This window comes from Gekko japonicus, unplaced genomic scaffold (genome assembly GCF_001447785.1).
Source record: "Gekko japonicus isolate JY-2015 unplaced genomic scaffold, Gekko_japonicus_V1.1 scaffold1046, whole genome shotgun sequence".
In the NCBI taxonomy this organism is placed as follows: domain Eukaryota; kingdom Metazoa; phylum Chordata; class Lepidosauria; order Squamata; family Gekkonidae; genus Gekko; species Gekko japonicus.
In genome coordinates, this window is record NW_015168678.1 from 101632 (window position 1) to 123521 (window position 21890).

Here is a 21890-nt window from a genome sequence, read left to right on the forward strand (position 1 = left end):
TCCCCTCCCCTCCCCGCACCTGCATGAATTTCCCATTCCTTCTCTGGTCAGTGTTAATTGTGACACAGCATCATGTATAGTTCATGTAGCTGGTTCTGGAATGCAGTGCCTAGTTTTGATATGCACATGCTGTAGTATCCCTCAGGGATTACATATTGTCCCTCATGCTGTTTAACATCTATATGAAACTGCTAGGAGAGATTATCAGGGGATATGGAGTAAAGTGTTGCCAATATGCAGATAAAACCCAGCTGTACTACTGCTTAACAGCTGAGTCAGGTCAGTCTATGGACTGAAGAAGGTAATGGTAAGAATGAGGGCCAGTCCAGACAAGACTGAGGTGCTGCTAGTCAATGGCAAAGCTGCTTGAGGACTGAGGAGTCAGTCTCTTTTGGGAGGGGGTTGCACTCCCTGAGGGATCAGGTTCATAGCTTGGGCATACTGCAGTTTATTTATTTATTTATTTATTTATTTTCATACTTATACCCCGCCCTCCCCAGTGGGCTCAGGGCGGCTCACATAGGCAAGAACAACTTGCCATGATAAAACAATATATACAAAACAGTTTAAAACATATACTACATATTAAAATATAATAACAGGTGCTCAAGCTCCCATTCATAATCTAAAAGTTAGAGTGCGAGATCTCTTCTGTGGCATGTATGCTTGGCTGATATGTTTGGTTTATCAGGTTTGGCTGATATGCCAGTTACAGCTGTTCCTCAAACAGTATGATTTGCTTACAGTAAACCATACTGTGATTATATCCAGGTTAGATTTCTGTCTCTGAAAATAGAAACTTGTTCAAAATGTAGCAGCCAGAGTATAGTCAGAGGTGAGATACAGGGGATCCTATCACCCCAGTGCTGAAATATCTGTACTGGCTGCCCATTTGTTTCTAGACACAATTCAGAGTGTCACAATTCTTGTGGCCACGGTACTTGAAGGACTGTTCCTCTCATATTCTGGCTGCCTGCCGGTTGAGATCTGCCTCACAAGCCCTGCTCTCTGTGCCCTTGCCTTCAGAGGCTAGGCAGGTGGCAACCAGAGGCGGGGCTTTTTCAGTAGTGGCACCTGACTTGTGAGGTTCCCCTGGTATCTGTGTTGCTTTCTTTTAAGTGCCAGGTAGGAACATTTCTGTTCACCTGGGCTTTTAATTAAGGGGTTGATTTTATAAACACTATTTTAGACTGGAAACTGTTATTTTAAGCTTCCTGTGGTTTGCTTTTATCATTTGTGTTTTTATTCTGGGCTGGGTTTTTATTGATGGATTTTAATTAATATTGTTAAATTTTGGTTTTTAAAATTAATTTATTGTTTGTTTTTAGTATTTTTATTTTGTAAGCCACCTCAGGCAGGTTCTTAGAGAGGTGGTATAAAACAAACTTTAATCCCCTTATGCCTCAACACTCTATTTGCAGGTCTGTTAGTCCTTGTCCCTGCAGGCAATTGCTGATAAATTATATAATTTCTGAAGCTTTTCAGCATGTTGTTCTTTGGTTTGCACCTGCACATCAGATTTAAAGGACAGTTTCCCTCCTCTAGAATTGAGGAGGACCACCTTGACAGCCTTTTAATTGCATCTGGCCCACCTGACTGCCGAGCACTTACTTGGGGTTCTGTATTGTGTGTTGATTGTTGTTGTTTTTTTGGCCCCCCGAAGGGGAATTTTTTATTTTGCATTTTCTACACACTACAAATATGGGATGTGGAAAGGAATACTAATGCCCTATTACTATTACTATGGGAAATGGGTCAGGGAGATCTAAATACATAAAGTCTATTGGATAGGGGAAGGAAAACTACCACTCTATTCTAAATCTCCTACTGGATATGGGGATAGGGTAAAGACTAATACAAATCACGATCTGAAAAGCTAAAAGAATAGATCTTTTTAACCTATTAATACAGGTTATACAGAGATTAGTTCGATTATACAAATATAAAATTATTAGCTTGGCACAATTACTGCCCTTAGCACTCATGCTTTGGTTTTCGAGTCTTTTCTTCTTAGATTTCTTCGTTTTCTGCAATTTGGGAGTGGCCGCTCCTTTCTCTGATTCAGATGATTCTGATGACGAGGAGATTTGGCTTGTTGAGTCCTGTGAGTAGGACTCCTCCTCCTCTTCTTCCTCCTCCACATCCGGTTTTAGATTCTTTTCCTTCTATATACCTCACTGGCAATAAAGAGCTTTCCTTTCATGAGGATCTCACAGAGCTAAAGTATTTCTTCAAAATGCCCGATCCCTTGTAATTCCAGCGCTCAGCATGGCTCCCTGTTTGTGGCTTGCACTTCTGTTTCTTTTTTGGGAAAGGGAAGGACCTTGCTTCTACATGCTTGAAGTCTGCAGTTGTCGATTAAGCCTTCTTGTTTATAACCCATTAGTGGGGCCAAGGCAACCGCCACAAGTTCCTTTAAGTCCTCATTCTTATCTTCAGGTATCCCATGGAAACGTAGAACATACATGGATCTTTCCAGCTGGAGCTGTATTAGTTGCGTTTTATCCGAGGATCTCTCCTTCTCTGCTTCATCCACTCTTTTATTAATACTCTCAGTCTGCTTTTCCATCTTTTTCAACGTTTTCTCGGTTGCTGAGGTTCTCTTATTCATCTGCTTTAATTGTTTTTGCACATTATCTAGTTTAGTGTTGAGAGTAGTCATCTGATCCATTAGAGGGTGCAGTGCATTTGCTAGCAACGAACAAAAAAGTCTGTAGATGCTTCCTGGTTCTGGGAGGGAGTCGTTGGTGTGTTATTTCCGGTCACCAGTTTTTTCTCCGGCGCTCTCCGTCCTCTCCCAGCCATAATACCAACAAGAAGTAAGTTTTACAAAACAAAGCAAAAGTTATGCGTTTTAATTCCGCTTCGTATATTTTAGCAGCTTTTGTGTTCGCTTAACTTCTTATACGCTTAGTTTGGCTCAAAGTCTTTTTATTTTCGATTTAAAACTGTTTTTACAGTTTACTCATATGGTGTGGGGCGGCTTGAAATCTCCTCCCCCCGCGCTTCAAACTTAGGTGCTTCCAATTACTACCAAGGCTCCATTCACTTATTTTTCACCTGAGCTTTGCTTAACTCACAGTTTGTAGCCTTGGAGATCTTTTGAAAGTCTTTTTAGAAGTTTGATCGTGATTGTTTGCTCCGGCAGTCGTCTCTGGGCACCATACTGGCTCCGCGGCGACAGTACCTATTGGGGAAGAAGGTGAGCCTCAATTCCTTGGGCGTCCCCTTGGAAGAGGCTCTCCTCAGCTCCCCAGGCTGGGGGTCTCCTACAGAGGCCCCGGGGGGGGGTCCAGGATGAACTCGAACCCCTCCCATCAGCCGGGTCTCGGCACGTCTCCATCTAAGCGAGACGAGACAAGATGCGTCCGAGTGGCAAAACGCTTAAACCGGAAGTCTACTGTGTGTTGATTGTTGAGAACAGCATTTGAACTTGTTGGGTATCACTGAATTTACTGCAGAAGCCCCGCACTCTGTGAATGCTCCTGTTTACTGGTAAAGCATTTCCTGTGTCTAAGTTTACTCAGGGAAATTCCTGCTACTCATCTTTGCCCACTGATCTCACCTTTTGGATTGTCTCTGCATTCTGTTAACGTCGTACTCTCCATGCAGCACTGAGAAGGATCCCACAGCTTGGAGGATTATAGAGGGTTATTCCTGGAATAAACTAGAACTAGTGTGACACTTTCTTCCTGTTTAAAATACTGCAATTTGAATTTTGCAAATTAAGCATCTGATGGTACAGAACCAAATTCAAGATGTATTCATATTGTATATAGTGAACATTTGCATAGGCAATGTGGAGCTAGATTTGTTTGGAATTATTAAATTGTTTCTTTCTGGAAAAGTGTTCTGGTTTGGAGGTACTTAATATTACATGTCAGTTGTTTTGAATAAAATACAAGTTGGGTCAGTTTAAAATAACTGGAGAGACATTTATAGTCGCTGCAATAGAAAAGAGAGTCCAGTAGCACCTTAAAGACTAACAAAATTTGTGGTAAGGTATGAGCCGTGAGTCACTGCTCACTTCTTCAGATTGTGGTTAGTTATGAATGAGTTTGCAGGGTGACAATGTTCCTTCATTAAAGTTTGGAAAGGCAATTGTTAGGGTGGTTGTTCAGGAGATGACCAGGAAACCCCCCAGAATTTTCAGATTTTTGAATGGGAAAGTTAAACAGTTTAAGAAAATGAACAATCATAAACTATTCTGTCTTAAAATGTTTTTTTAAGGCAACATTTTGAAATATTATTTTAGGTACCTTCTGGCAATCTACAGTATTAGGTAATTAGAATTCCAGTATAACTTGTAAATGCTCCTTCAGATTCCTTCATATGTAAGAACTAGACTATGCGCACCAAATCAAGAAACAAGAAACAGCTAATGTAGTTTCAGTCTTTCTGGTCCAGTGAGATAAGAAGTAAATTCAGAATGGGATGCCATTAATCTTTCAGAAACTGGTTTTGATTGGGAAAAACCTGAACTTTGTAATCCAGTCAAAACTATTCAGTGTTTTTTTTGTTCCTTTGTTTTTAAAACATCCAACTTTTTCTAGGTTAACACATGCACACACATACACGCTACAGACATCCTTATGTATGACTAACATCTATGTCAGTTGAAAGTTGCTTGTAGCATTTTGAACATTTCAAATAAATGTACCCTTCGTCTTATTTACGTCCCCCCCGTGTGGTGCCTGTGGGCACCATGGCACCCGTCAGCACCTGCAGGAGCCCACCAAGTGCTTTTAGAAAAGGGTGGGGCTGGGTGGGGCTCCTGCCCAGCAGAGCTTCTGAGTGGCCATTGGAAGTCTCATTGGCTGTGCAGATTTTTAAAAAGGTTGCTTTGGCAGCAGGGCTTTGTAAGCCTCATGGGATAGATCAAGTGCTAGTTCTCCAGTAAAAAAATGTTAGCATGGAGATCCAAGATGCTGAATTGCAAGGCACCTTTCAGTCTCCAGTTCCATTTTCTTCACAAGACCCTTGCAAGCTTGTAGAAAGGTTGTATACATAGAACTCTGGGGAAGAGAAATACATATCATTAAAGTCTGGTGCCTGAGCTCTTTATCCTGTGTGCTAACAGTGTCCTTGAACTTATGCAGGTTTTTTTTCTCATGAAGAATATTAGGTAGGAGACAGAAATTGAATATGACAGGAGAGTAAACAAGATGTAAAATGGTTTTATTAAACAGATCTATTTGTACAGACTAAGTGTATTACTGTTCAATTTCAGAGTGTTGCCTAACAATTAAGTATCATGTCTGACAACATTTATTACTGTTCAATTTCAGAGTGTTGCCTAACAATTAAGTATCATGTCTGACAACGGAGAACTTGAAGACAAGCCCCCAGCGCCACCTGTTCGGATGAGCAGTACTATTTTCAGTTCAGGAGGCAAAGACCCATCGTGTACTAATCATAGCTTGAAACCCCTGCCCTCTGTGCCAGAAGAGAAAAAACCTAGGAACAAAATCATCTCTATTTTCTCTGGCACTGAAAAAGGTAAGATACTGTGTTTTGTGGCTTCAAGACATATGAGTTTGGGGGGGGGGGGTTTGCCAGGAAGAGGAGTTACTCAATGCTAATGATGACTGTGTCTTTTCTTGCATTAAAACTCAATACTGAAGTCTGGGAAGGTGACTTCCTGTGTGGTAAACACAGTGATGGGCTGGCTGCCTCTCTCTTTGTGGGCTTTCCTCATAGCAGAGTGAGAGGGACAGAAAGAGAGAAGTAACAGCCAGTTCCACCATGGTTCCCTCAACTGGGCGAATGCAGCTGAAACGCTTAGGTAGGTGTTTGCTTTTTGTTTGTCTGTGTCAGGAATGGGGTAGGGGAGCCTCAAGGATCTCTGCTGAATATGCATGGCTGGAGGAACCAAGCAGAGCTAGCTCCTGTTTTACTGCCTGCCTCTCTGTGAGCGAGAGAGAGGTCATCCAGAGATTTGGGCTGAGTTGTCACCATTATGCAGATGATACTATTTTGCAGTTCCAGCAAATCCCAGAGAGACTATGGAAGCCCTGAACTGGTGCCTGGAGGCAGTTTTGGGATGGATGAAGGCTAACAAGATGAAGCTTAAATCTCAACAGAATTGAAGTGCTACTGGTGGGAGGAAGGTCTGACTTGGTAATAGGCATATGCTCTGTATGGGGTTGCACTCTCCAAAGCAGCAGGTTTGTAGCTTGGTGTTGGTGGTGGACCCAGGCCACCTGTTGGATAAACAGATGGTAGTGGTGGCTAGGGTCTCCTTTCATTTACTTCAGCTGCTGTCCCAGCTATGGCTCTTACTGGGCAGGAAAGATCTTGCCACTGTGGTGCATGCCCTGGTAACATTAAATTACTGTAGTGTGTTCTACATGAGGCTGCTGTTGAAGAGTGTCCGGAAGCTACAGTAGGTACAAAATGCTGCAGCCAGGACACTGAATGGAGCAGGTTGTTGGGACCATATCAGTGCTATCTGCACTGGATCCAGTTTGTTTCTCGGCCCAATTCAAGGTGCTAGTATTAACCTGTAAAGCATATCTGAAGCATTGTCTGGTCTCATATGAACTTATCTTATCATTCCAGTCATCTTTGCAGCCCTGCTTCATGTGCCCCTGCCAACTAAAGCTAGATAGGTGGTAACCCAAGAAGGGGCTTTCTGGGTCTTGACACTGAAATTTTGAAACTCCCTTCCCAAGGAGTTTGATTTCTCTCTCTCTCTATCATTGTCTTCCACCAGTGAAGCCTTCTTTAGTTTGGAATTCCTTCATTAACTTTCTTTCCTGTTCATGTGTTTTTGTGTTTGTTTGTGTTTATTATGTTTTATTTAATTGTTTTAAATATGTGTATTTTAAGTGCTTTTTTAGTCTCACAGATATTTTAATGCTTTGTTTAATGTTCACTGCCTTGGTGACCTGAAATTCAGTGGAAAGGTGGCATAGAAATGTTTTAAATAAATAATTAGAGGATCAATCTAGCCAGCCAGTGGGCATCCTGTCACATGGAACCCTGTAATACAAGGCCAAACTATATGTTACATTTTTGACTAGTTTGGTCTGGGTTCCCCGGACCCAATTTTCTTCCCCAACAGTCACAGAGCAACTAGGAGGAAAAGCATTTTTGGAGTCCCCAGAACTCTTGATTGGGTTTGGGATGACAGGGCAAGTTACAGAAAGCCTCCTGCCTCTACCCCACACCATTTTCCTGAGCCCAAAAGGCCGGGGGTATTAATTTGCCCTTCTTTGAAGCTCTCTTCTAGAAGCAGCACTTTGGGACTATCTTTCTTTCTGTCCCTGAAGTAGGAGATGGTTTGCACCCTTCGTAACAGTGGATCTTGAATCTGCAGGCAGTATGTGGCAAGTTTCTCTTTTTCAGGTGGGGTTGGAAAGAGAAGTAGCTCCATACACTGTCTGCAAAATTAAAGGACAGCTGAGCTCAACAGGTCTGTCTCACCTTAATACATTCTGCCAGGATTGTTAAAACAAAGTTTAACATATAACGGTGCCTTATACCGACTGAGACTAGTTCAGTATTTAATTAGTAACTTCTCATCATCTCTGGCATCCAAGATCCATTTTAACTGAAGATGGCTGGGTATTGAACCTAGCACATAATCAGGTGCTGTGTAAGTGATCTGTGAGGGACCCTCCATAAGAAACAGAGTCATGGCTGCATAGCAGATGTACGAGCTTTTGTATTGCTAAATGTTTCTAAACTTAGTATAATTGTGTTACTAGCCAGAGCCATTTGAAGTGTTGTGGGTGTTTTGAGGGTTGGAGGATATGAGTGGGATTTAAGAAAATTAGCTAAATGTTTTGGAGAAAATGACTGAGAAAAAGGAAAATATTTACTTCTTTACCTTCCTTATATGTAACATTATCGTCTTTAGCGGTCCACCTAATTGTAAGCTTAGACTTGGCTGAAAAGTATAGCTTGCAAATATACCTGCTTCCAAAACACTGTATTTATGTGAGCTGACATGTAGAAACCAGTTTCAAATGGTCACTTTTTCTGGTTTGAAATACAAATATGAAAGCAGATAGTCTAGCTAAATATCAACACATAACATAAAGGTTAGGAAAACTGTTTGCATTGCCTTCTAAGTCTAGGTATTCTTATGTCAGAGTTAAAGAAAAAATTATAAATTTGTAAAGCAAACCAACATGCAGTAAAAGTACCTGAAAATCTTAAGGATTTTGCTTGTTGGGGAGCGTACTAAGTCTAATATGTAAAGATTTTATCATATCTAGCATACAACTCAGCAGAAGGTTGTAGATTTTTCTTAGATAGTTGCATTTTCCTGAGTGTAATATTCAGACTATCCCAGGGGAGTTTTAAAAAAAGTCTTATTTGGATCAGTGTTCTTCATTAAAACATAATGAGTTTTTCAATGTCCTTTTTTGCAGTAGGGCTGTACATGTTCTTGTCTGTATCTCAAAGTTACTGATATATTTTTGGGTGGTATGTGTTCTCTCTAGGAAATGAAATGTAACCCAGTCTACATAGTGCTCTGCCCTGAAAATAAGGGGATTGTCATTAAAAACAGAGGCATTAGAGGCTTCAGCAAGAAACTAGGGGTGTGCAAGAAAAAGCAACTTTTTTTCTGCATCCGGGTATATTGGACTAGAAAAATATTGGTATTTCCCAATATTCCCGAATCCCAATACCAGTATGCTATTTGGATTTCGTAAATATTGGGGAATCCTGAATTTTTTCAGGTCCATTAAAGTAAATGGCACATCTGTCCTGGGGGTATAGTGGTTGGGGGGGGGGGGTTGAGGTAGAAGCACCAAATTTGCAGCATAGCTGCTGGAGCCTCTCCTCAGAAGAACCCCCACGTTTCAAAAGATTGGACCCAGGGGCCCAATTCTATGGCCCCCCACAGAAGGTTCCCCCATCCTCCATCGTTTCCAGTGTGTGTGGGGGAAATAGCAAGGCAATACAAGCCTAGCAGAATATCCCAGAGAATCTCTCCAGTAGAAAGTGAAGTGTGGGGGGGCATTTTTTCCCCCAAGGCCAGCAGCAGAACCAGTGCCATTGTGGCAGTGCCAAAACCTAAGGTCAAATCTGAGAATCTCTGAAGTAGAAACTGAGGTGGGGCATTTCTGCAAGGACAGCAGAACCAGTGCAATGTAGTAGTGCCCAGCAACAGAACCCAGTGCCATTGTGCTGCTGCTGTTTAATTCCAGCATGCAGTTTTGGTTTGGGGTGGCTGGTGACTTGGTGAGTGAACTTGAGCACACCACCTTCAATGTTATCCTGCCAGGGTTCTGTAGAGGTATTGTGGTGCAGGTGCAGGTGGATTCAGAATGGCAGTGGGGAGATTGGTGGGGCACTTCTGTTTCAATCCAACTGGTTAATGGCCTTGCTACTTCTTTCTCTTCTCATTTTAATTTTGGGAAGAGCATTTCACCCCAACTTCCTTGCACAGACTGAGAGGGTCCAAGCACAAGTATGTGCTCACTTCAGTCACCCTCAAAGTCCAGGACTGGGTAGCCGAACAGTGGCAAGTTGACCTTCTGGAAGACCAACTGCTCAACTGTTCAGGGGAGCAATTGTGAGCGTTGTGAGCTGACAGTGTTGCTTGCATGGGAAAAAACCTGCTCACTTTGCACGCTTGTTGGAGGGCGTGAGAGGAGCCTCTGGGCCACGGCAGAAAGGTCTGGCCAGACCGCCTCCTTCATGGCCTAGTGGCCTGCGACTCATAGGGCTCCGCAAGGTACTCCCTCACCATTGCAGCTGCTGCGTCCTTCTGTCTCATAATAATAATAATAATAATCATCATCATCATCTTTATTGTCATTGTACATAGTACAACGAAATTAAAGGTGCAATCATTTCAGTGATCTACAGCCATACTCATATACACTCACACAACCATGTGCCTACTGCTCCCAGAGGGACCAAGTAGCAGCCCAGTGAGTGCCATCTCACAGGTCATCGTGGTGGTAGCCAATGTTCCCTCTAAGCTGTGGAGTCCTATGAGCAAAAATTCTACTTTGTGAACTCCTGGCATGAAAGTTGTGAGCCAGCGATTTGGCTATTGCATAAATTAGTTTGCTCTGGAGCCATCCTTCCTGAGCTAAGACAAAAATGTGTAAGCCGGAGGCTAAAAAACTGTGAACTAGCTCACACTAACTCAGCTTAGAGGGAACACTGGTGGTAGCTGCGGTTGGGGGACGCTGCCTAGTGGGGGAGGTGGGGGATGAACAGCAGCAGAACTGCTTTTAGCCCCCTTTTCTTCAGCTCATGCCAACGTGCCCCTCTTGGCCTGCATGCTTTCAACTTGCTGGGAGAGCTTGTCTCTCCAATAAATGAGCTCATTGGCTTGCTTGGCAATCTTGCCCTTGATGCACAGCTCAGACATGGTCACCAACATGTAGACCTTCTGCTGTGTGAGAGGCTGAAGGCGGGCTTCGAGTCCATCTTGCAGCCTTTTCACCTGCATGTGCACTGCTGGAACCACGTCTTGCATGTCCTGCAGCTGGCTTCAGGAAGGAGGTCAAATCCTCAGGAGCTGTTTGGATCATGGGGATGACTACAGTCAGACTTGCCATGTCAGATGAGAGCATCTCTGTGTAGCTCTTAAAGGGCCTTCCACAGCTTGAGAGATAGTCAGCCACTCTTCCTGGGTGAGCTGGTCTCTCCCTCAACTGATCTGGGCCCTACACAGCTAGCACTGTGCAAAGCGAGGATCCTCCATCAGTTGGAAGTGCTTCCAGACTTTGGAGGTATAGGGGCACCCATGCTGACCAGCAGCTACAGACACCCCTGGAGTTGCCTCCTGTGAGCAGCTTGGGGCAGACACACCATGTCTTGAGAGGGCAGGAAGAGATGCCTGAGAGTGAAAGTGTTGAGATGACCTCCATCTCTTCCTCTTGTTCCTCCAGCCTCCTGTTTCTCCTCAAAAGGCTTGCTGGACTTTGGAGGAACCAGAGGAGGGGCATCTAGCTCCTCCAGAAGCCTCTGGGTCCCTGGGGTGAGCTCCAGAGCCAGAACACTCTTGTCCCCAAAGCTCACCCCAAAAGACAGCTCAGGCAGCTCCTCCTGCTGCTGCTGAGCCTCAGCAACAGCAGCTGGAGGGGGGGGGCTGCCTGAGCAGCAGACCCCTGCCCAGTACCAGCACCTGCAGGCACCTCTGCAGGGGTTCCTTAGCAGCAGCCTCGATGAAGAGGGTCTTGAAGAAGAGGCTGTGGAGCAGTCCTCTGCACAGGTAGAGGAAAAGCTGCAGCCCTCCCCCTCCCCTCCACCCTTCTCCTTAGTCTTGTCCCCAGGGCCCTGCTGCTGATTGTTACCCCAGGCCAAACAGTTTTCTAAGTAGTACTTGTGGGGAAGGTATTATGCACCTAACTACCTGCACTGTAACCTGAACTTAACAGAGTCTGACACCTTTTTATGGACCCTCTCACCCCAAAATTAGGTTTTTGTCTTTCAAAAGAGCCTAACCTACCCTTGCTTCCTTTTGTTTGTTTTGTTTTTTGTTTGTTGTTTTTTTAGCTTTTTAGAACTAGTGACTTCCTATACTGAAACCTTTTCCCTGTGACTCAAGGCAGCTTACAAACCATCTGAAAAGCCTAATAGGGGTGTGCAAAAAAACTATATCATTTTTTCTGGTTCCATTATAGCCTATGGGGACCGTTATATTCAGTGATCCCCATAGGCTATAATGGAGAATTGATCTGTGGGTATCTGGGGCTCGGGGGTGTGTGTGTTTTTTTGAGGTAGAGGCACCAGATTTGCAACATAGCTGCTGGTGCCTCTCCTCAACACTCCCCCCACAAATTTCAAAAAGATTGGTCACATTCTATGGGCCCTAGAAGGAGATGCCCCCAGCCTCCATTGTTTCCAAAGGAAGGGAAAATGCCTTGTGGGCTGAAAGCAGTAATCCCTGCACTGCTTGTTACAATGTTGTCCACCAGCGCCCCCTAGCTCAGTTTAGGGGGAACTATGGTATGCATGCCTCTACTCTTTTGGGGGAAACTGAGATGTCTGGTGGGGCTGTCATTGAGCCTGGATTATTCCTTGGTGTGAAATAGTATTTTGAGTTCTCTTTAGCCAGACTTAACCAACAATCTAAAAAAAATATATCAGGGTTGCAGAGATGCTCAAATGATCTTCTGCATTAGCTTTATTTTTTAAACAATTTGTTTTAAAGGCATAATTTTGGTAGAAATTTAGCCTATTTAATGCCTTCTGTCTGTGGTTTCTGAAATCATTATATAGTCTTAAGCAAGGGCAGTCTTCAGTAAGCTATAAAACACTTTTAAAGTATTTGATGCAATTAAATACTCAAGGCTCACTGGCTTTCTTATGGAGGTGTTGATACTAAGGTGCTTCTGCAGCACCTAGAGACCTGGAATTTGGTACGCATGTAGCCAGTTTGGTGTAGTGGTTAAGTGCGTGGACTCTAATCTGTGAGAACCGGGTTTGATTCCCCACTCCTCCACGTGCACTTGGCTGGATGACCTTGGGCAAGCTATAGTTCTGATAAGAGCTGTTCTTGAAAAAGAGCAGTTTCTGTCAAGAGCTCTCTCAGCCCCACCTACCTCACAGGGTGTCAGTTGTGAGGAGGGGGAGGGAAAGGAGTTTGTAAGCCGCTCTGAGACACCTTTGGGAAGTGAAGGGCGGGGTATAAATCCAATCTCTTCTTCTAAGACATTCTAATTACTAGAAAGATAAGGGGCATTTGTATATTTAGTCAGACATCTCATTCACTACGTAATACTCAGCAAGCAAAACAACTCATAGGATGGAATGTTGTGCTGTGGTAGTTTTGTTGCCCCTTACCTTGCTTGAATTAGTCTCAGATGAATTGTGAATAGGAACCAGGAACTTGTATCTTTATTTGCAGTATTCTGGTTGAATTTACAGGTTACACAAAATGTTTGGACTTCATTAATGTACACATGGAGGGTATCAAAACCGCTACAGTAATTCCTTGTAACTTAACTGACATGTGATGCACAGGTTGAGTAGAAGAATGGGAAAACAGTAGGCCTGTATAAGGAGACCTATATAAGAAAAAGGGCCCTAAACAAAAGAGGCTGGAGTTAGATAGAAGATAAGAACTAAAGTGTGGCCAGGATGGTGTTTTATTTGCCTCCTCAAGTTGCATGATGGTTGAAGGAGACCCAACTGCTTTCTGTATTTTTACATCAGTTAAGATCATTGGGCAAATGCTGGTTTCTCAGTTTGTGGATAAATGATGGGCATTCAGTGACAAACAATCGTGTGATGAAGATATTAAAATGAATTTTTGAACCCGGGGAACTTGTAATGCACATTTACTTTGTCATTGATTACTGCGGCTTATAGATGTTGATCCATGTTTAATTGATTTTTGTATAAAGATAGGTATGCATGACAGTTGTTTTTTCTGCTCTTGTTTTTGTTACATACAGTAGTAGAGAGGGACATTTGAGCAGCTAACAGTTTGGTATAAGTGATATTTGCTTTTAAATGTTAGTGGATAGGTTTACTCCATTAAAGAGGGACTATGTAATTGTTACATTGTGCTGAATATTTTGTGAAATGTTTTGTTATTCCTTTAGGGAGTAGGAGAAAGGAAAAAGAAAGGCCTGAAATTTCTCCCCCATCAGACTTTGAACATACCATTCATGTTGGCTTTGATGCTGTTACTGGAGAATTCACTGTAAGTATACCACACTTGGCTCTGTAGCGTGCTTGGCATACTGCTGATATAAGAAATAATGTTTTCAAGTCCTATTTCTCTTCCTTGGTCTCCAGGTGTTCATAGGAGGTTTTCATTTTTCACCACTGTAAAGCTTATTGAACAAGAATTTATCCTATTAGTCCTACAGGATGTTTGTAGAAAAATGAAATCCCTATTTGCAGTTGATTAAATTTAAAGTTAAAATAGTCACTGTAACAAAGTCCAAATGATCTAGGGTGGAGGTAGAAGATGTCCAATGTTGTTTTTTCATTGTACCAACAGAGTGAGCATCAAGAGGAAACTGATTATTTTGACCTTATTTTGCAGCACATATTGTAATATGAGCCAGTGATTGGACTCTTAACCTGTGATTAAATTGTAAATTTTGTCTTCTGTTCTCAGGGAATGCCAGAGCAGTGGGCTCGGCTGCTACAAACCTCAAATATCACCAAGTTAGAACAAAAGAAGAACCCTCAGGCTGTATTAGATGTGTTGAAATTCTATGACTCTAAAGACACAGCAAAACAGAAGTATCTGAGCTTGTCTGCTACAGGTATGACTTGAGTATACTCAGGGTAGATTCATGGAGAAATTCAGGCTCTTTTTAGTCAGTGGTAAAATTGCCCTCTAAATGAGACATGTAACATGTAATGATGTTCTACAACATCAAGTGTTTGTGGGAAACAGGGAAAACATCTAATGCTGGATGTGAGCCAAATGTGTGAAAAAGAGTTGAAAGACTGAGCCCAGCATGTAAGGATTACCCAGGTGGGAGCTAAGGAACCACCAAGGGAATGTGTGACCAAGATGTAGTAGAGTACTCTAGTTTTAACCCCGATCTGGTTTCTGCCCCCCTCCCATGAGAGAGCTGGTTAGTGAGCTTCTGTTAGCAGGGGTTAGTAATGCTGGAAGAGAAGCATAGGGTAGCATCATCATAAATCATTCTATCACACTTTTGTATTGGGTTCTTAATTATCCTCCCCTTCCTTTTTATTTACTAGATCAGACAAGTGGTCCATCTAGTCCAGCATCTAGTCCAACTCAGTGGCCAACAGTTTCTCTGGAGGGCCAACAAGGCAGGCATAGATGCTGAGGCCTTCCCCTAATGTTGCCTGCTGGTATTCAGAGGTTTACTGCCTCTGAGTGAGGGGGTTCCCATTAGCTATCATGGCTAATAGCCATTGATAGATCTATCTTTTCTGAATCTGTCTAATCCTATTTAAAATCCATCTCTGCCTGCTTCTATCACTACATCCTTTGGCAGCAAATTCCACATTTTAATCACTTGTTGAGTAAATAAGTATTTGCTCTTTTTGTCCATTCTGGGTCTACTGCCAATCAGTTTCATTGGAAGTTGATACTGTCCTATTCTCTGTGATCCTTTTCACTTGCCGTTCCCTAGCATGGAATGCCCTTCCACCCTCTATTCAGCCTTCTCTCTGTTTGTATACATTCAGCCCCACAAGATTCTGTTCACTCTGGCTTTCCCTGATTGTCTGTTTCCCTTTGATTCCCCTAGTTTACCTCTCCACTAGTTTTGTTTTTACACTTAAGATGTTAGGCTTGTCAACAAAGCATGTTTTATTTTTGTGTATTGTTCCTTGAAATTGTAGGCACAAGTAGTGAGATTTTTTCCCAATTTTGTTTTATTATAAAGACATAAACATACAAGGGGGGAAATTTTTCTTTCAGTTCCTTCTTTGACAAACTCATGCCTAATTTATCATACATTTATATATTTCACCTTATATCATTGAGAATACCACTTGCAAATATATCAGGTTTGTACTTTATATGTCCTTAACAAGTTTTTAATGTGAGTTGTTATATAGAGCCATTGTCATCCTAGATCATAACATTTTACAGAATGAAATAATACAGGTCATTGTCTTGAGGAGTTAACAATCTACAATAATAACTGTGGACCTGGGGAGACCTGTTCAGTTTGGCACAGGCCGTTTGTTGAATTGTGTACTTTCTTATGAGAAAAGGTCTGTGTAGTGTGACCTGACTTGCAAGAGTGAAGCAGCCTTGGGGAAGGTGTTAGGTGGTCAGATTGGCATATGAAAGATTACCTATTGGAAGAACAGTATGTTGTTAATTGCTGTCTCTCATCCAAATGTTATTGTAATCATTTATCCCTTGAGTAAGTGTGAGTTGATATATATCCTAAGTGTTATTTGTTTTCCTAGTGGATAAATAGGCAGTGTAAAGATACTTGGAGCAGTGTAAAGATATTGCTCTTTGTCTCAAACCTAGTGTGCTGCTCTTAATAATAGGACTGGGAAATTATCCATGTATAGCATTGGTGGCAAAGGGTTTTGAAATCCTAAACAACACCAAGATGAACTTGGGGTTCAGAAAGATGTGTGTAACTTGATACTTCAGTAATCTCTGAAATGGGATGCAAGCAACTTTACAATTCTGAAATTATCCTCATTTCATTTGAGTTCTTAGTCTGCAGATCTTACTCAGCATGTTGTCGAAAAAGCACCTCTATATGGCCCACAGTCATGTAAATTAAACCCCAGGGTCTGTTCTTACTGTAAATATCGACAAATAATGAGACAAATATGTTTCTTGGACTTTGAATTCCCATCAGTGAAAAATTTTATATTGATTTCACTACGTGCTATAAAAACTCTTACTATCCAGCATAAATGCTTTAGTTCGATGCAGTTGTATGCACTTTATTTGGTTCTTTGTGGAAAAATTAAGACAGCATACTGTATTTGTGGATCAATTTGGGCTGAAAGCTGATAATTGAACTTGATTGATAAGAGAAGGCTAGAGTATGCATAGCTAACATTTCAATTTAACTCCCACCCCCACCCTGGTTTAGTATAAGAGTTCTCAGCAGCACCTGCAGTAAGTGTGTCCTCGTCTCAACACTTCTCAAATGCATCGATGTTCCTATATTACAGACATTTTAAAATATCTTGGTGCGCATGTTTGACACAATTTTGAAATTTCTCTCTCCTAGACAAAGATGGCTTCCCCTCAGGAGTGCCTGCAGTAAGTGTGCTCATTGCTCCTTAAATCTTTTCTAGGGTTCTCTTTTGCTTGATGTAGTCCAGTCATATTAAGCTACAGTAGCAGCTTGACACATACAATATAGAACATGTAATGCTGAGCATTCCATTATAAAACAACTCACAGTCGCATCCTATGTGGTGCCATTCCAGCTCAACAGCACATAGGATCTCAAAAGCTAAGCCGGGTTGGCCCTGGCTCGTATTTGACCTTCAAGGAATACAGGGCTGTGACGCAGAGGCAGACAATGGCAAACCAAACATCTCTTGCTTTAGAAGCAAGTCTAGCTCGCCACCTAGTGGTGCATAATGCTAAAAGAGCTAGAACTTCTGGCTGCCAGACAATCTTAGGATCTCCTGGCTATACTGCACACACTGCCATACGATAATTAATCAATCAGCACATAGGACTGAGTATTCAGTTATTATGAGAGCATCTTCAGCATTTATTTAAAGAATGTACAGGTAGGGAGTGGGTCCATTTTACCTGTAGGTAACTATCTTTCTTGGTGGTTTTAAACATTAAAGATTTTAAACATTATAAGGATGTTTGTGTGGTATTTTACAATACACCGGTAATTTCTCTGGTATTGAATTGCTTTGCAATACTTATTTGAAAATGTGTCTGCTGTGAGATCAGTTCTGCATCATGCAGTACCCTAGTGCATGTGATGATGTGCCATGATGGCTCAACAGATATGTAACCTGGAAAGATGGTGAAGGCATTGTCTGTATGCAGCATTTGCTTTTGTTGTCTGCTTTGAGATGCAAGGCACTGGAAAGACAGAACTGAATTTCCTTAATTATAGTTAAGCTGTTATTCTTTCTAAGTCACACTTATAGTATTAGAGATATCACTGCTTATGTGACGATCAGGGTTTATACTTATATCCCAGCCAAATTGTTCATAAATATTAAATGCCTAACACAAATTATTTGTTCAGGTACTTTAAAAATTAAGACTATTGGGCTTTCTTGATTTTCTAAAATAAACATAAACATTAGTCCTATATAGATGTTCAGAATGTGCACACGGCTGGGGGTGGGGTGGGTAATTTTGGTTCCCCCATCCTGTCTTGCCCTTCATTGTTCTCCCACCCTGGTTCTTACTTGTGTTGTGCCATGGTTTTCATGGTTGCAAAGGGGTCTACTAAACTGAGGTTGTGCAGTGCAAGCACTATTTTGTGGTGTACAGTTTGCATGTGTTTGCTGAACTTTGCATTTGTAGACCCTATGCACCTGTGAAATATAACACATTAAGAGTGGGTGGAGCAGGCAACATGGGTGCAAGCATTCCAAATGTCAATTTAGGAGTACTGACAACTGAAATGGCATGTGGTATTCTGAACTCTGTTGTGGTGTGCAGTACTATTCTAGCACATATATATTGTGCTGAACTTTTTAAGCGCTTAATAACAGTGCTTGACTTCTTTTACTTTCCTCTTATTAAAAATTCTTACAGCCCAGTGCGAAAGGATCAGAGCCTTCTACCACAACTGAAGAGGAAGAGGATGATGAAGCTGCCCCTCCAGTTATTGCTCCACGGCCAGATCATACAAAATCAGTGAGTTCTACCATTTCTCTTAGTGGTCTGTTCTTTGTGTATCTCTGTGCAGACTTCTTATAAATTAGCAAGCATCCAATTCAGATCTCAGTTTTGCCAGAATTTACTCAGTGAACTTAAATTACTTCCTTTTCTGTCTCAATCTCCAGATTGCACATAGGCTGCTGACCTACATGATTATGTTTTTATGGCATTCCTTGGGCACTAAGGACAGAGCTTGTCTTGAACACTTTGTTTCTAGAGTTTGGAAATATTTGACAATTTTGTTAATTTGGAGCAAAAAAGTACCAGTGTAGTATTGTACCAAATATAGCAATGTTGTGCTTGTGTAATGCTGTGAAATCCACAAACAGCCACAATTGTTTAGGAAAGCTCTTGTTTACCCTATTAATGGGAAACTTCAAATCTTTATAGGAGTCATACAGCAGCAAACGAACAGAGCATTTGTAAGGTCAATTGTCTTTTTAAAAAAAAAAAAAAAATCCTAACACTTGCAGAACCCAAGACAAAGCTCCATATTGGTCAGTAGAGTCTACTAGTGTTTCATACATATTGACTAAAAAGGATTTCTAGCCCTTTACCAGAAATTTGAGGTAGTTTGAAGCTAATGGGCTAGTTGCAGTCAAACTATGGAGTAATAATTATGATTCTGTTTTCTTCAGATTTACACAAGGTCAGTAATAGATCCCATCCCAGCACCATCTAGTGACTCTGGTGACAATGCTGCAAAATCAGGTGATAAGCAGAAAAAGAAAACAAAAATGTCAGATGAAGAGATCATGGAAAAGCTAAGTAAGTTGAAATTTTAAATCATTAAAATTGAGATTTACACCTCATCAGCCTGGAGTTATATGTTCTAAGAATTATGTATGATAAATCAGCTCTTGGACTTTCTAGTTATACTATTTGCTCCATGATTCCCTCATAGAAATTGTGAGCACTACTCTTGGTATGAATGATGTTGTTGAGCATGTTGCTAGTCTTAGCCACCTCTCTAGTATCTGCCACATCCAAAATACCTTCACACATACACCAATAAAATCCATTATACACAGGCTTATGGACTCTTTAGGCAAACACATGGTCAATGGCTGTCGTCCCAGTGGAGAGATCCATGTGCTCCCATGGACTCAGTGCCCAAGGAAACGGACCTTCTTCCTGCTGCACAGAGTTTTTATCATATCTGTTCTCCACCCACTGACCAGGTCATGCCAGATCAAAGAGGCTTTTCCTGGAGATCTCTAGAAATCTCTTTTCCTGAAGTCTTTCTAGTATTGTATTCCTCCAAATCTGTTTCCTATGTGGAAAAGGGGAAGAGCTTGACCCACCCATTATCTCTCCTATTAGATCTATTAGCATTTGTATGAAGGTGAGCTGAGGTATGTCTGGGAAGCAATTGAATCCCCCCCCCCCATGGGGGGGGGGCTTTTAAAACACAAAGTGAAGGTTTTGCTGATTTCAAACCTCCCAGGAAAAAAATGCATTTTTTCATATGAGTAAAAGGAGGTTCTTACAAGAGTGCTGTAGTATAATGGCTAAGAGTAATCCAGGAGACAGCTGGTTTAAATCGTAACACGACAACAAATTCACTGTTCTCCTCATATTGCAGATGGGGGGGGGGTCTGAGAGTGACAGTGGTTTGCTTGCCTCTCAGGCTTCATCTGCAGTATGGGGATCTTATTAACCTACCATCCAGGGATGTTACATGGATTAATCGTAAAATAAGTACTTTTTAAGGACTTCAAGGACTGAATTGATTATGCTTCGCTTTTAGAAAGGGTTAGATCAGTTCCTCAGTACAGAAAAAAACACAACGTAGGATAACAATTATGTGTTTCTTTTCAGTTAAAATTGGTAATGCAACTTCCCAAATCAGTGCCAAATATATACTGGAGTTAGATAATCTTAGTTGGCTTCTAATATTGCATGTGGAATTTTTCTTTTTTAGGAACTATCGTGAGTATAGGAGATCCCAAGAAAAAATATACCAGATATGAAAAAATAGGGCAGGGGTGAGTATTTGTAAATATGATCTGTATGAATGAACTGGCAAACGTTAGTTGAGATACTGTTTTCTTTTTCTTCTTGACATTTTTTATCACTGATTAAAAAAGAAGAAATGCCAGCAATAGATTAGTTTAAACAGCATTAACCAGATATGGGATAGGCTTGTACATTCTAAAATGATTCCTTTAAGAGCTATGATATTGAGCACATACATCACAGAATGAGGGAGGGACTTATGAGCAGAATTCCAGGCACCTTACAAAATAAGTCTATCCCATAACAGCTAGGCAGAAACAGCTAGGGAAGATGTGTAAGCAAGGAATTAGCCTAACTGTTCAACCTAGTTGATTTATAACCATGGTAATCAATCAAGTGCTTCTGTGAAAAGGCATGTTCATCTTCTTGGCTGGGGACTGTGCTTTTGCAGGCTGGCCATGGAGTGGAGCTAGCAAGCTTTATAGAGACGTTTCTAGAGCCCAAGAGTGCTCCCCCTCTCCTCCATCTTCAGGATTGTACTGGCTCAGCTGGTTACCAGGGTGACCACACACTGGAAACTGGAGGTGCAGTCCAGAATCAAGTCAAATAACAGAGCCAAGGGTCAGAGAGCCGGGAAATCAGTCCAAGGTTGCAGGAACAAGGAGCAGTTGCTACAAGCCAGGAGCGGATCTGAGCTTGCACTGTTGCTACTGCGCCGAGGCAGGTGCGTGGGGTGTTTATGAACAAGTCCTCCCTTCCCTGGGAATCAATCTGCCAAGACTCACAGCTCCTCCCGTTGCTTTTGCAAGAGCTAACGCCTGGCAGTCTTCCTTCAGTCTTGCATATTCCGCCTCTGGCGTCCCCTGTGTCTGGGGCACTCAGGAGAACTAGGTGGGGATTCTGGCCTTGGGGTGTCTTCAACTGGGGGTGCTGGGCCAGGCTCTGGATCAGTCTTCTGGCTGCACCTCCTGTGTACCTGCTGTGGCCTTTTCTCCCTCAGGTGCTGTTGAGGGTTCCTCTTCTGGGCTGACTCCAGAGGAGGCTGGGTTGCTCCCTGGCTCTTCCTCGAGGAATCGTCAACCTCAGCAGAGCCAGTACCCATGACAAGCATAGCCTTTCTTGCCCAAAAGGTCATGTGAGAGGAGGGGTGGGTACTGTTCCCTCAGTTCTCTTCCATAAGGATTTCTTTGTCTCTTCTTCAAAAGAAAGGGTAGGATGGCACTTTTAAAGAAATGCAAGGAATGTGGAGCCAAAATGGTGCAAAATGATGAGGACAAAATTGTGCCTCTTATGTTTGGGCGAAGGTCACAATAGTGCCTCATGTCTGGCCTGCTGCTGCCTCACGCCAAAGGCTAGAGAAGGGAGAGCAGCTTGACTCAAAGTGGCTTTGTGGGAAAAAGCTTTGGGAGCCCCAGGCCCGAATTTGAATAAGCACCTAAGCTTATAAAAAAGACCAAGGGCCCCGTTGATTCCGGTCCCCTCGATGGCACAGCTGCCTAAAAAGTCGACCATGACTCAGTCAGCCTCAGAGCCGCCAGCAAAAAAATTGAAGAAAAAGGCTAAACATCTGCACCATGCCTCACTATGCTGTTCACTGTCACCTCGACCCTGATTGTTGCCTTGGCACTGACAATCCCCCTCACCCCGATGTCAAGCTTCACTT

The 21890-nt window shown here is 42.2% G+C and overlaps 1 protein-coding gene across 1 annotated transcript in view; it reads left to right on the top strand.

The window, feature by feature from the left end:
• The window catches only part of PAK2 (p21 protein (Cdc42/Rac)-activated kinase 2), a 74153-nt gene that overhangs the window by 32441 nt on the left and 19822 nt on the right, over window positions 1-21890 (top strand). The window contains exons 2-8 of the mRNA XM_015415392.1: window positions 5289-5499; window positions 13527-13627; window positions 14051-14201; window positions 16632-16663; window positions 18143-18244; window positions 18907-19036; window positions 20193-20256. Coding sequence (XP_015270878.1) covers window positions 5313-5499; window positions 13527-13627; window positions 14051-14201; window positions 16632-16663; window positions 18143-18244; window positions 18907-19036; window positions 20193-20256 — 767 coding nt within the window. The 5' untranslated portion in view covers window positions 5289-5312. The remainder of the gene's footprint in view (window positions 1-5288; window positions 5500-13526; window positions 13628-14050; window positions 14202-16631; window positions 16664-18142; window positions 18245-18906; window positions 19037-20192; window positions 20257-21890) is intronic.